The following is a 15,046-nucleotide window of genomic DNA, read 5'->3' as shown; positions in this document are numbered from 1 at the left end:
TAAATGCTCATTCTACTCAGATTGCCTTGCTTCCTAATGCATTTTCTCAGAAAATTTGTTCCGCCAACTATCAACGTCAGAAATACCAAGCGCCCGAGTAGAAATGTAAAACCCTTGACCCCAACCCAGATTGGCTGAATCCAAAATTTGGGATTTCATCTGCTACAAATTCGACACTGGCAGAGTGCCACGGGAGCTGCTTCAAGAGCTCTCTGGGCCAGGAGAAGCAGCCCAGGCGATTCCTGTCTCAGGCTCCAGTCCCACGGAAGGGCATACAGCTACCAGGGCCTGGCGGTCTCTCTGACCTCTTGACAGGTTTCTGTTAGGAGTCCCTAGAGAGTGATGTCGAAGGTATTAGTCAAAGATCATCCTTAGGTTTTTGGACAAAAGGGACATCTTGGGTAAGTAGATCAGATCTACAGAAACTCGGCTTTTAAAATGCCGAGTCTGCGAAGTAACTGAGTTCTGTGGTTGTGCACCTGAGTAATGCAACGTTCTTGGAGTCCTTAGGCAATCAGAGCTCGTTAGAGCTCCCAGCCACTCCTACTCCGAACAGCGGCGGTCATCTGACCAAGCAGATCTTGGTCAGGTGACAGGAGCAGAGCACACTTAGCAAAAGACGGAAGGACAGCGCTAGGCAGCCTCTGCGGCTGACAGAAAAGGTCCCCGGGTTTCCCAGTGACTTGCGGTTCCCGGGAGGACCCCAGGCTGGCGCGCATGCGCCTGGGGCTCCTGATGTTTCTGCCGCTACTGCTGCTGGCGACCGGGTGCGGGGCCGCGACAGCCCTTAGCTATGACCCCACGTGGGAGTCTCTGGACAGACGCCCGCTGCCAGCCTGGTTCGACCAGGCCAAGTTCGGTATCTTCATCCACTGGGGAGTGTTTTCCGTGCCCAGCTTTGGTAGTGAATGGTTCTGGTAAGTGCATACCTTCGCCCAACACACACACACACACACACACACACACACACACACACACACACACACACACACACGGCTTTGTGTACCCCATGCAGTGGCAGTCTGCAGTAGCCAGCCCACTTGGCAGGAGTGCTCCCTGCTTGTCACTGTTTTGGTCAAGGATCGGTTTGCACTTCCAGATGACAATACAGAGTTTCTTGATTGAGTGTGTCCTCCCAATCAACACCAAATATACAGAGTGTTCATCGGAGTTCTTAGGCACTCTGCAGGTGGGCCTCCGCCTGTGTGATTAAGGGAGTGCCAGTTCAAAGGGACTGGTGAAATTTCTCACTGGTTAAGGGCCCTTGCTTCTTGTGATGGTTTGTATAAGCTAGGCCCAGGGAGTGGCACTATTAGAAGGTGTGGTCTTGTTGAAGTAGGTGTATCACTGTGGGTATTGGTGTTAAGGCCCTCAACCTAGCTGCCTGGAAGCCAGTCTTCTCCTAGCAGCCTTCAGATGAAGACATAGAACTCTTATCTCCTCGAGCACCAGGGCTGTCTGGATGCTGCCATGCTCCCGCCTTGATGATAATGGACTGAACCTCTGAACCTGTGAGCCAGCCCCAGTTAAATGATATCTTTATAGTATCATGCCTTGGTCACGATGTCTGTTCACAGCAGTAAAACTTTTAAGACACTGGTCTTGTAGAGGACCCTAGTCTGACTCATAACACCCATCCGCACTGGGAGGTTCACATGGGAGGTTCACAACCATGCGTAATTCTGGTTCCAGGGGAAGTTCATGCTTCTAGACTCCTCCCTCACATGCACACACCTACACAAAACACAAATGTAATTAAAAATAAAATAAGAAATTTTAAAATAAATGTTTCCCGGTTCAGCTATGAAGTTAAGGTCCTTGCATATTACTAAAGCATCAAAACCTCAAAGCAAACAAAAGGGACAGTAAGAGAGGTGTATTACCCCATGTTATCTTCATAGACACATGATGGTGGACAGGCAACATGAACTTGTTCTATCTTTAACTTCTTCCTAACCAAAAGCCAGCTTCTCCCTTCATTAGGAGATCCCAGAATCTGGCGATTCACCAGCCAGCATGGGTTGCGGTGATCGATGCTTCTGAAGTATGCATGCGACTTTGGGTCAGATAGAGGACATGGCCCTTGCTGCCTGTGAGGTCTTTACATCAGGCGGGCAAAAGCAGTGCTCACTGTGGAATTTGCTCAGCCCATGGAAACGTTTCCCCCTATCCACCCAAAGGTTTTCTTCGTTAACAAATAGGACGGATGTGTGTTAGGTTTTAGGCGTGCTGTCTTGTCTTGAAATCTTAGCTCCTTAATTTCGACGGTGAGCTAATGTGTGAAGGCAAAGGTGTTATCATGACTTAAAGGGAGGAATTAGGAGAATCAATGGCCGGGTTACAGGAGGACCTCACAAAGGAAAAAGGAGAGAATATGGCCAGCTTTTCTGTTTGCATAAGCTGTCCTTGGTGCAAAGCCACACTGATAGAGGGGAGAGGATCTGGCCACCATCTGCATACCGGGCTGGGGGCACGTACTGGGTGAGCCCAGGAATTACTTCAAGCATTTACGTTCATGTGGTCACGTGCTCTTTCTTTTTCTGCCGTAGGTGGTATTGGCAAAAGGAAAGGAGACCCAAGTTTGTGGACTTTATGAACAATAATTATCCCCCTGGCTTTAAGTATGAAGATTTTGGAGTGCTATTTACAGCCAAGTATTTTAACGCAAACCAATGGGCAGATCTTCTCCAGGCCTCTGGTGCCAAATATGTGGTCTTAACTTCCAAACATCACGAGGGTAAGTAGGGCACCTAAGACATACGCTGACAATGGCTAGGAAATGTAGGGTCGTTCTTTTCGGGTGGAAGCATTAAAGCAAGATCTCCCCGTCAAACCAGGCTTCTCAGAATAACCACAGGTGGAGATTGACAATTGCTTCCACTTTAAGGACCACGCGTTCCACTTTAGTCGGAAAGCATTATGGATCCAGATAGCCAGTACCATAGAATGAGAGGAAAGATAGACAGTTTTTAGGTACATGTTTAACCACTTATGGTGGTTCGAATATGCTTAGCCCATGGAAAGCGGCACTGTTAGGTGATGTGGACTTTCTGAAGAAAGTATATCCCTGTGGGGGATGGGGCTTTGAGGTCCTATACTCAGGCTCTGCCAGTGCAGAGGAGTCCCCTTCTGGCTGCCTTTGGATCCTGATGTAGAACTCTGGACTCCTCCAGCACCATGGCTGCCTACAGGCTGCCATGCTCCCACCTTGATGATAATGGACTGAACCTCTGAGACTGTAAGCCAGCCCTAATGAAACGTTTTCTTTATAAGACTTGTCTTGGTCATAGTGTCTCTTCACTGCAACGAAACCCTAACTTAGACATCATTTAAATAAATAAATAGATTTATTTAAAGCTGGTTGAAGAGAATGAGTATACTTAGTATATATATATGTATATATTATATACAGTTATACTTCCATTTCTGTTCTTTCTTTCTGTGTTGTTGTTGTTGTTGTTGTTTTGAGACAGGGTTTCTCTATGTAGCCCTCCCTGGCTGTCCTGGAATTCACTCTGTAGACCAGGCTGGCCATGAACTCGGAGTTTCACCTTCTTCTGCCTCCTGAGTACTGGGATTAAAGGCGTGTGTCACCACTGCCAGTCTCTCTTTCTATTCTTCAATGCATTCTTGGAAAACACCATGACACTTACGCTGCCTTCCTTACGCTTGACTCATAACAGTTGGCTGTGCTTTGTGGGTAACTTTTAGATATGCAAGTCGTGGGTGAGTCGCTACCTATGAAAGAAGACAGACCTCGGGGAGAAAAAGAAGATAGACCTCGGGGAGAAAGAGTTAGAGATTTATAATAGTGCCCAGAAACAAACAAAAGAGTTTAAGGGAGCACACAAATCTCACATGAATAAGATGTTCTGCTATAACCGCCCAGTGTCCACAAGACCAGTGTGCAAAGGATCCACCAGAGAAGTCCAGAGAAGTCCTGGCTAGTGTTATCTCTGATTAGTGTTAATGTACTGCGTAGTTTCCTTTGCATGGTCTTCTTTCTCTTCAAAAGCTGCCTTATATTCTTCAGGGGTGGGAAGGAGGCAGGAGAGATGAGCTCAAACCAAAAATCTGTACTCACCTTAAATATTTTCCCTGTTGGCCACAATCTGATAGCTGCCCAATTTCCTCTTCTAAATGTTTCTCCTGACGGGAACATGCCGATCCCTGCTGTCTAGGAACTTTCCCAACCTCTCTGACACAAAGTGAGTTCTTGAAAAAAGAAAGCCCCAAAACCTTTAGACCAGTGGTTTCCGCCCTTCCTAATGCTGTGACCCTGTAATACACTTCCTCATGTTGTGCTGACCTACAATCATAACATTATTTTCGCTGTTACTTCATAACTGTAAGTTTGCCACGGTTATGAATCGTAATGTAAATGTCTGATACGCAGGGCACCTGACCAGCAACACCCGTGAGAGGGTCTTGACCCACAGGTTGAGAACCGTAGCTTTAGATTCTGAGGACAGAGGATGAGGATGGTCTGTGTCCCTGTTTAAGGAACCAAACCGTGCTGCCAAATGTCTGCACTCCTTTCAGAAAATGTTCTGCTGGCTGCAGCTAGGGGGAGAATCACTGTGTGCTCACTGTGGGTGATGTACTGAGATGAAGAACCAAGCAGTGGCCATGCTGCCCTCTTGGGTTGAACGATTTCGAGGCAGAGGCAGGTCTTAAATGTTCACACTGCCTTCAAGCTTCCCGCAGGCATCCTTAGAGAAAGTGGGAAGCATTCGAGGGACCTCTCCTCAATGAATTTAAAGAGTGGGTTGGTCCTCAGGCTTGTCCTAACACGAGAGTAAAGTGAGCAGCTATGGTGTCTGGCAAGCATCTGCCCTTCAAGGTGTTTAAAGACGAATGAAATGGTAACAGAGTTCTTAATGGCCCAAGGCACAAGCTGAAATTTCTGTAGATTTTATAATTATTTCTCCAACAAAGCCACCCCTCTTATAATGCGCTTCCCGTGGGCCAAGCATATTGAAATCACTAAAAAAGTACAGAACTAATGGGAAGTAGCACATCTTCTTTCCCTATGTTTAAATTAGTTATCAAGCCACAGAGATTTACTTCCTGTCCTCGTGAGTATTCTGAGAATCACATTGTAATGAAACCCATCCAAGAGATAGACCTTTACCCATTCAATCAGAAGACACTGGGCTGGAGCGATGGCTCAGCGGTTAAGAGCGCTGACTGCTCTTCCGGAGGTCCTGAGTTCAATCCCAGCAACCGCATGGTGGCTCACAACCATCTGTAATGGGGTCTGATGCCCTCTTCTGGTGTGTCTGAAAACAGCTACAATGTACTCATATAAATATAATAAATAAATGTTATATTTATTTATTAAAAATACGAACCCCACAGACTATACACCTTAGGTCTTTGTCCCAAATAGCAGAGACCATCGCTCGGTGTGATAGATGTGGAAGGTGTCCTCCTCTTACCAATGACTGTCGTTGGTTGGATATTTTGTTTTTAGATGCTAGGCTAACAATCGGCTGGTGGGTATAGTCAGAAACATTGCAGACACCGTGACACTACGCTGCTCCCCAAGAGCCTCCGCTTCTGTACCTGGAGACGGAGTGTGCAGCGCTTACCCCCAATCTCGCGATACTTATATTCCCGTTTGCTTGCCCAAACGAGTACAAGACAGAATGCAAAAGTGGGCCAAGAGGGGGTTGGGGATTTAGCTCAGTGATAGAGCGCTTGCCTAGCAAGCACAAGGCCCTGGGTTCGGTCCCCAGCTCCGAAAAAAAGAAAAGAAAAAATAAAAAAGGGGGCCAAGAAATGGTTGTCCGGGGGAAGCAGTGAATTGTGGGTTTGCTTTGAATTGTTTTGGTGTTCTCATGGCTTCAAATTTATCAGCGTCAAGGTGGTAACGCTTCCGAGGGCTGTCTGCTGTCCTTTCCCAGGATTCACTCTGTGGGGTTCGGCCCATTCTTGGAATTGGAACGCGGTCGATGAGGGGCCGAAGAGGGACATCGTCAAGGAGCTTGAGGTGGCTGTGAGGAACAGGAGTGACTTGCACTTTGGTCTGTACTATTCTCTTTTTGAATGGTTCCACCCACTCTTTCTGGAGGATCAATCCAGCGCGTTCCAGAAGCAGCAATTTCCCGTTGCTAAGACGTTGCCCGAGCTCTATGAGCTGGTGACCAAGTACCAGCCGGAAGTTCTGTGGTCAGACGGAGATGGGGGAGCGCCAGATCGCTACTGGAACAGTACTGACTTCTTGGCCTGGCTCTACAACGAAAGGTCTGCACACTTTCGAGCACCTGTACGCGTCTTGAACACTCAGAAGCGTTTACCTTCCTGTGGTTTAATGATCGTTTATGCTGTGGAAGGACCAAATCCTTACCAGCCGTGATTATTAGCTTGGTCAGTAGTTAGTAAAAAAAAAAAAACTATCAGAAATATGTCAGATACTGCCAGACTGATTTCCTAATCAATTTAAGATACCAAGATCAAGACGTGACTGGGACCCTCTGCTTTAATTTGTGAGTCAAAACTGCCCCTGTACATGGAGTCCCGTTCTTTCTACTTGATCCACCAGACCTAAGAAATTGGGGAGTGTAGTTTACGTGACGTCAACCCTCAATTTTTTTCAGAGATTTTTCTAGTAGGAGGCACCAATCATCGGATAAGGACCTATAAGGCTATTTAGTCCTTGGTGGTGAGGATGGGGGGGGGGGGGGCAGGGGGCGGAATGGGACATGACTTGTCTTGAGTTTAAATTCAGGTTAGGCTACCATTCGCCACGTGAGAGTGGAAACCAGCAGTAACTGTCCAGTGTTCTCACACATGCCGTGCTGTCACAGCTGGACTCTGGGTTTTACACCAGTTATCCTCACTGAAACAATAGTGAAGGAATTCAGCCTTCAGAGAGGTTGAGGAATTTGCCCCAGGCCTAGAAACTGGAATGTGAGTTGAGACTCCAGCCCTCTCAGATCTATTGGGCTTTAGAAACGGGAGGCTTTCTGCTTTCTTACCGCAGTTTCTGACTGCGGGGAGTGGATGGATCTGTTTGTGGTGATGTTGCCCTCTGTTTCAAGGACGCTTTCTCTTGCCCTATTCATTTCAGCCCAGTTCGGGACACAGTAGTCACCAATGATCGCTGGGGAGCTGGCTCTATCTGCAAACACGGTGGTTACTATACTTGCAGTGACCGTTATAATCCCGGACATCTCTTGCCACACAAGTGGGAGAACTGCATGACAATAGACAAGTTCTCCTGGGGCTACAGACGGGAGGCTGAAATCGGTGACTATCTTACCATTGAAGAATTGGTGAAGGTACAGCAAAATATGTTGTGGGGCTGTTCTGGAAAGTTCTTATAATGAGGGGGTACAGGTTTTTTTTTCCTTACAATTGGGATTGTGCAGTGCCACAAGCTTGGGACAATATCCTCTGTGGGGTTTTATCCCTATGAAATTATATATGTATGTATGTGTATATTTGTATATTTTGTATATATGTATGTATTTGTATATGTTTAATTTTTTTCTCTTTCAAAACTATTTATTCTTAATATTTCTCTATTTCCAACTACGTTTGTGCTCTCTCTCTCTTTAGCAACTTGTGGAAACGGTCTCATGTGGAGGAAACCTCCTGATGAATATTGGCCCCACACTAGATGGCATCATTCCTGTAATTTTTGAGGAGCGCTTAAGGCAAATGGGAACCTGGCTGAAAGTCAACGGGGAAGCTATTTATGAAACACATACTTGGAGGTCTCAGAACGACACCGTCACTCCTGACGTGTGGTAAGTTTTCCCGCTTAACAAGTACTGCTTGACGGAAGTAAGCACTCAATGTCTGGGCGATCTATAGAGAGAGCAGGATAAAAAGCAAGACTGGATTACTGCTGCGTGACCGCACACGCTCCCACTTGACTCAAACACGGAGAGAAGGAATGAGAATTAGCGTGCTATTGAACAAAACGTTCATCAAATCCTGCTTACTAATGCCTAGACATCCCCTAGTCATGGGCACTTTTTAGCTAAGTTGCCTGTTAGAAAATTGAAAGGTGTCTAAATAACTGAAAATTACCAAGTGGTTAACGTAGAAAGACTAGTGTTCGGTCGCTAGTCAATTTCCTGGTTTTGGCGATACTATAGCCCACCGAATCGGCAAGCCAGAGATCCTCGAGGGCAATGTAAACAGTAAATTAAAGTTAGCCAGTAGAGGACCCTGAGAGAATGATAAAATAAAAGTACTGCCTGCTCCTGCAGAGACACAAGCTGTGATGGAAAGACTGGCGTGATGGTGGAGGAACACCGGAAATGATACTTAACATCATGTTAAGGAAGTGCAGGTGAAATGCAAGTAAAAACCACAGCCAGAAATCATCTCACATCCTATAGAGTAGCTACCCTTTTAGAAAGGGCAACTGATACACTCCAGGGTCCTGAGAACTTGCAGTCCCAGCAGCTGCGGTGGGGCAGTACGTCAGTCCCTCAAAACATTGAAACAGAATCACTCCACTACCCAGCAATTCCACCTCCGAGGATATAGGCAGAAGAATGAGACCAGAAGAACTATATCCCCAGACACTTAAAGTGTGAGAGCAATGGAGTCCACTCACAGACAGTTAACCTAAAGGGGTGTGTATGCACGCTACACACATTATTCAGCTCTGGGAAGGAAGGTGCTGTAGTTAAAATTAACGTGGGGTTTCTACCCCACATCTAATCATTTAGATCCCAGATAATGGACACAAAACCTTTATATTTATAATAAACCTTTAAAGCACTAGAGCTAGGCAGATACCTACCCTCTATGCTATTGTGTCTACTTCCCTATCGAGAACCCCAAGATAGAACTTGCCATGTTCCATCTGGGCCACTCTTGCTCTAACCGACCAGCCCTCGTGACTAGTTCTCATGATCTCTCGCCCTATGGCGTCTCTCCTCTCGTCCTTTTCTGCCCTCCACGTGTTTTCTTCTCAGACCCCCAGTCCCAGGGAACTGAAACCCAACTACTTCTCTTCTGCTCAGCTATAGGCTGTAAGACAACCATCTCCTTGTTCCTGAGGCAACCAGTTCTGGGGTGGGTGGGGCAGCATTTAGCATTATGGGACACAGCAACAGGTCAAACCTCAACAGGAAAGAAATGCTGCAACACAGAAGAAATTTTCAGGAATTTGTGTGAAGTGAAATGACACAGTCGCAAAAGGGGACAAATATTATTCATGAGGTACCTAGAGTAGTCAAAGTCATAGAGACAGGAGCAAGGGGGCGGGGAGGTTGGGGGCTTGATTAACGGGGTGTGGTAATCTGTGACTACAGTTAATTCCTTATGTGTCTCCTTACTCCTTCCCATTCTTATGCTACTCGCAGAAGATTGCCATTGGCTAAATCCAGCTATATCTTTCTGAGGCCCTACTAAGTGTGACTACCCCTGCAGTCACATAGGCACAATGTCAAATTAGCTCACCGTTGGCTTTAAGCCCAGCCTCTCGTTTTCTCCCTCACATCCCAAATCCTCCAGGCAAGGAGGTGGCACAGCTTTCTGATTCCACACCTCCTCTCCAGCCCCCTTCTTTCTTAGGCCCTTCCCCACCCGCACAGAGGCACGTTATTTATTTTATCTCGTCGCCATTCACCTTTCCGTTTTCTCCTTTTACTCCTAATAAAATATCTTGCGGGAACAATTTCTGACTGTTGCTTCTAGCTGGAGCTCCATTCCTTATCTCTGGAACTCACTAGGTTTGGGTTTCCACCCTACCTCTCCGGAAATTGCCATGTTCAAGACCCACTGTGGCTTTTCTCTTGCAGCCCCAGTAGCCCGTGCCAGGTTTCTTGTTTTCCGAACCCTCTGGCATTGCTTGCCTCAGACGATCAGACTCTTTGGCTGTTCCTCGTTAGCCTGAGTCTGATCTTTCCAGCCTCTTATCTCCAAGTGTCTAGCTTAATCCTCCACTTGACATTCGGTGGTTTTAACCTGCCTTCCATCTTCACGGCCGTCTTAGTTAGGGTTTCCATTGCTGTGAGGAGACACCATGGCCATGGAAATTCTTATGACGGAAAACATTTAACTGGGGCTGGCTCACAGGTGAGAGGTTTAGTCCATTATCATCATGGCGGGAGACAGGGTGACCTGCAAGCGGGCATGGTGCCGTAGCTGAGAGTTCTACATCTGGCTTGGCAGGCAGCAGGGAGAAAGAGACTCTGGGCCTGGCTTGAGCATTTGAAACCTCAAAGCCCACCCTCGGTTCTGCTGCTGGCTGAGGCCGGACCATGGGCCCCTTGTTCAATTACACCTTCACCAGCTTTCTGTTCTTTGATGGTTTCCTTCACTGCCTAAGCTTGGCTGTCCCAGAACTCAATCTGTAGACCAGGCTGAACTTGAACTCTGAAATCCACCCGCTTCTGCCTCCTCAGTCCTGGGGTTAAAGGCACAGGCCACCATGCACAGTCCTGAGCTTTTTTTAAAATTCCTTTTCACAAGTTGGAAGCTTAGCTGGGTGCAGTCTTGCCCTGAGGTCACCACTCCCTTTTTATTTTATTTAGCATGAGGCTTTTCTTTGATCTTTTTATCTCCTAGAGCAAAGCATTTAGCTCCAATAAACTTCCTGGTGCCCTTTCCCTCAAACTATACACTTTGTATTTTTCTTTTCTCCCCTGCTCCCTTTCGTTACAGATCTGCATAAATGTGGCCACTAGCAACCCATAACACAGGCAGTGCTAGGCTGTTCTGAAATCCCTTCTGCCAAAACTGCTAATCCGCAACTCTTCAGTTTAGCCTCAGTCAGAGTTTTGGACGAGGGGAGAAAGCAGCCATATTTTCCACCAAAATATGATATGAAAGTCTCTAGGCCATAAACACAAATTCTTCCCTGAAACCTTTTGAGCCAGGCCCCTACAGTTCACATCACCCCCAACACCTCTGTGTTCCTTGTTCCTACCAGTATGGCCCATTAAGCCCCACCTAAAGTGTTCAGCTGCTTTTCTAATGCAAGCAAAGTTCCAAAGTCCACATTCCGAATCCAAACAGAAGCATGGTCCAGTCTATCTAGCAAAGGCCCTGTTCCAACCTCTGTCTTAGTTCCTCCAACAAGCCACACCCACTCTAGCAAGCCACACCTACTCGAACAAACCACACCCACTCCAACAAACCACACCCACTCTAGCAAGCCACACCTACTCCAACAAGGCCACACCCACCCAACAAGCCACACCCACTCCAATAAGCCACACCCACTCCAACAAGGCCACGCCTCCTAATGGTGCCCTTTGAGCCTAGGAGCCATTTTCACTCAAACCATTCACACAACAATCAGTTCATCATCAGGTCTATTGTTCTGGCTTCTGAAATGTATATAGACTCTAGCCACCTCACCTTCTCTGTGGTGGCTTTCCATTGTCTCACCCCTGGATTACTTCAGTACCTTCTCGACTAACCCTATTTCTGGCCTGTGCTTTGTGTTCTATTTTTACTCCTTTCCGAATGGGATGCGGGAAATCTGAACATTCTTGCCAGTACAATATACACATATGCCCAGCATACGTGAATCCATCAGAGGGGCAACCTTGGGGTCAGTCTTCAGACACCTTCCACCTTCTGCTTGAGCCAGCTTCTCTTATTATAGCGAAGCCTAGCGCTTCACCCCATAGGTCCAGGTACCTGGTTCATGAGCTTCCAGGAATTCATGTTGCATTCTAAGACTAGAGGTGTACCCCTGTGTTCAGATTTTGAAACACAGACCCTCAGGATCGTGAGGCAAGCCCTTTACCGACTGAGCCAGCTTCTAGCCCTTTACTCCTGTTCTTTTTATATAGTCTCAGGAGAGCAATCAAGAAAACTAGTGATTTATTTGTGTTTTCAATATGTCATGACGTAACCCAGGCTGACATCACGCCTGGCTTAGAGCACTCCTGTACACAAATTCTTCCAAGGCCTCCAGTCTCGAGGGAGAAGTGAGGCCTTGCAGAGGTCTCCTTGGCCTTAGGAAATCTGGTCCTTGCTTGTTCTGATCTCCTTGGCTCTCCCTTTCCCTGCTCCCCGACTCCCCTGTTGCTGTGCAGGCCAAGCACACTAATCCTCCATGCTTTCGTACCCGGAAGTCTTTCCGACATGTTCTCATGGAGCATCCTGGTTTGTGGGTTTTATGGCTGTCTTCTCAGAGAGACCGTCCCTCCCCATTCTGGTCAGTGTTCTGCCCCAGGCCTAGCCTTTCTGACCTTAGTAGGCCTCATTCTTCTGTATGTTTTTCTCTGTGGAGTCCCAGGTAGCCTGGAAATCTCAGAGATCTGTGTGAGTGCTGGGATTGGAGCTATGCGTTTAACGCTCCGTACCACACATACCTTCCTTTCTTCATCCTTGTTTATCCCACTGGGATGTGGGCAAGCGAGGTCAGGCTGTATCTGTAGCCTTACAACACTGAGGACTGTTCTAGATTTCTGTATCATTGAGAAATTGGGAGAACAATGAATGGTTATCCCTGTGTCCCCTTATGGTTTCCACTGTTCTCTCTTGTGCTGTGACTCTTGGGTTAAGCATGGTTGTCTTGGTATAGAAGCTGTCTGATGTCCCAATCTGTAAAAAAAAGACAAAAACAACCATTTGTTACAATTTTATGTTTTCTTTCACATTGTGATTCAAGACTTATACTTTATTTGCGTGATTTTCCGTTCTAGCCTGAGGCACATAAAAACCAAGCACCGTGTTTGGCTTTCTGCTGCATCTCTAATAGTGAGAACACCATATCCGCAGGTGGAAGCCTAGCCAGCTCCCGTTAGCTTATTTCTACGCTCTGTTCTCAGCTCCACATGAGCAGTTTGAAGAGAGACATTAGCTCACCGATCCTCCCACCCGACAAACTTCCTCTCAGGCAGGTATGGCAACACTCCTGTGATGCCAGCATTGAGGGAACTAAGGCACCAGTACTGTCTTGAGTTCAAGGCTTGGCCCAGCTACAGATTAAGACTGACACAAGACAGAGCAAAACCAACCTGTTTTTTAATATTGGAGGTTTGGAAAAGGAGGGACTTTTCATACCACACGGGAGGAAAGTGGGCCTTTTATTTTTTTATTTATTTATTTTTACTAGTGGTGACTTTTTCAATTATCTGTCAAATAATTGCAGACATGAACCAGAAATACGGACAGACATGGGATGTAACTTGATACAATGGTGGTTTGTTTGTTTGGATTTTTTTTTTTTTCTGTCTGTTTTTTCTAACCAGGTACACATCAAAACCTGAGAAGAAATTAGTCTATGCTATTTTTCTTAAATGGCCCATCTCTGGAAAGCTGTTTCTTGGACAACCCATAGGTAGTCGGGGGGAAACAGAGGTAAGAATGAATTTTATCACAACTGTTCCTTTAAGTTGGTGAGAGTAAACCATGTTGGGGAGAACATAGCTTGCTTTAGCTTCTAGGGAAACTTTCACGTGAACCTCATGTGCCTAAGGAAAAGTTACTTTAAAATGAGCTTAGACAAGACAAGGCTGACAACTGTCTAGCCACAACGCTTTTGAAGTTCTAAGAAAACTGAACTTGCAAGCTGTAGTACTCCTATGCATAGTGAAATAGGCATTATTCTCCATAGTTACTGTGTGGTGTTAAAGTTCATTCCATTCACTGAAAAACGAGTTTTCCCAGGAACCTTAATGGCCTCCCTGTCTTAGTTAAGGTTTCCTGCTGTGAACAGACACCATGACCAAGGCAACTCTTATAAAGACAACATTTAATTGGGGCTGGCTTACAGGTTCAGAGGTTCAGTCCATTATCATCAAGGCAGGAGCATGGCAGCCCAGGCAGGCATGGTGCAGGAGGAGCTGAGAGCTCTACATCTTCATCTGAAGGCTGCTAGGAGAATACTGACTTCTAGGCAGTTAGGATGAGGGTCTTAAAGCCTTAAATACCCACAGTGACACACCTCCTAACAAGGCCACACCTCTACTATTGCCATCCCTGGGTCAAGCATATTCAAACCATCACACTTCTCCAACACCACACCAAGAACATGTCAAATCAAAGAAAGATGTAATTCTTTCGTGATTATTAAACGCTGTCATCAGACCCAGTGGAGTGCCCTGCAATGTATCGTGGGCCCTTTTCTAGAAGTTGATAATGTATTTGGACTGAAATGTCCTGTGACTCTCCTTGTGACTCCCTTCACATTTTAGTTCCAACAATGGAGGTTGACCAGGTAGAAAACTGAGTTTCAAATCTAGTGTTAAAGCAGTCTCCAAACCTGGATGCGGCCGTGTTTCGTTGTTTTGTTTTGCTTTTTTTTAAAATCTATGTCTTGCTTGGCGTTAACTAGTAGGATTAAAATTCAGGGCTTTGTTTTGCTTTTTTTCCCACGTGATGAAGTGTTATGGTTCAAGTAACCCTAGCGTATGTTCAGAACTACTTACGTGACTTCTCTTAGAATGAGCGAGACCAAGACTGCGAAACAGCCGTCGATACCACTGGTTAAATCCATACACTACTGAAGGGTAAAACATCACAGGAAAACTTGACAATAGTGGCTACCCAGAAGGAAGTTGTTATTCCGTGTGTAAGAACTGGGCAGGCCTGACCTGGGCAGAGTGCTCCCAGTTACTTCTCGTCTCATCTTCAAGCATCCTTCCCAACCTGTGCACACGTTTGTTCGTGTCTCAGGGGTAACGGGGACAACAGGAATGAGTGTAAGAGAGCGTGCAAGTGCCAAAGGTAGAAGTGGAGCCCTGTCTAGCACGTTTTAAGAAACTCTAATTCCTTAGCCAGTGGACATCACCAGGATGTATTTGGGAACATTTACGCATTGTCCCTGTTTCCGATTGCAGGTAGAACTACTGGGCCACAGACGGCCACTGACTTGGACATCTTCAAAGCCAAGCGGCATTGTGGTGGAGTTGCCCCGGCTAAGCGTTCATCAGATGCCCTGTAAATGGGGTTGGACTCTCGCACTAACTAATGTCACTTAACCTGCAGCGGAGAGATGCATTCTACAGGTGCCTCTAACCACAGGAAACGTCAGCGTTTACTCTTTTTTTGTTGTTGTTACACTAAAGAGACCAAATGATATAAAAATGATATAAAAACTGAAGCCATTACGCGA

The 15,046-nt window shown here is 46.3% G+C and overlaps 1 protein-coding gene across 1 annotated transcript; it reads left to right on the top strand.

The window, feature by feature from the left end:
* Window positions 1-597: 597 nt before the first annotated feature.
* Window positions 598-15,046, top strand: Fuca2 (alpha-L-fucosidase 2). The gene is made up of 7 exons (XM_032894971.1): window positions 598-917; window positions 2,550-2,737; window positions 5,910-6,249; window positions 7,076-7,286; window positions 7,567-7,757; window positions 13,182-13,290; window positions 14,772-15,046. The coding sequence occupies exons 1-7, from the start codon at window positions 718-720 to the stop codon at window positions 14,910-14,912; spliced, it is 1,380 nt and encodes a 459-aa protein (XP_032750862.1). The 5' UTR covers window positions 598-717; the 3' UTR covers window positions 14,913-15,046.

This window comes from Rattus rattus, chromosome 2, assembly GCF_011064425.1.
Source record: "Rattus rattus isolate New Zealand chromosome 2, Rrattus_CSIRO_v1, whole genome shotgun sequence".
Lineage (NCBI taxonomy): Eukaryota > Metazoa > Chordata > Mammalia > Rodentia > Muridae > Rattus > Rattus rattus.
This window is presented reverse-complemented; position numbering and strand designations above follow the sequence as displayed.

Excerpts from the sequence above, each read along its gene's own strand:
- Fuca2 (XM_032894971.1), top strand. The coding sequence starts at position 718 with ATGCGCCTGGGGCTCCTGATGTTTCTGCCGCTACTGCTGCTGGCGACC. Across the intron at positions 2,738-5,909 it reads AACTTCCAAACATCACGAGG|GATTCACTCTGTGGGGTTCG; the intron begins GTAAGTAGGGCA and ends GTCCTTTCCCAG. Across the intron at positions 7,287-7,566 it reads CCATTGAAGAATTGGTGAAG|CAACTTGTGGAAACGGTCTC; the intron begins GTACAGCAAAAT and ends CTCTCTCTTTAG.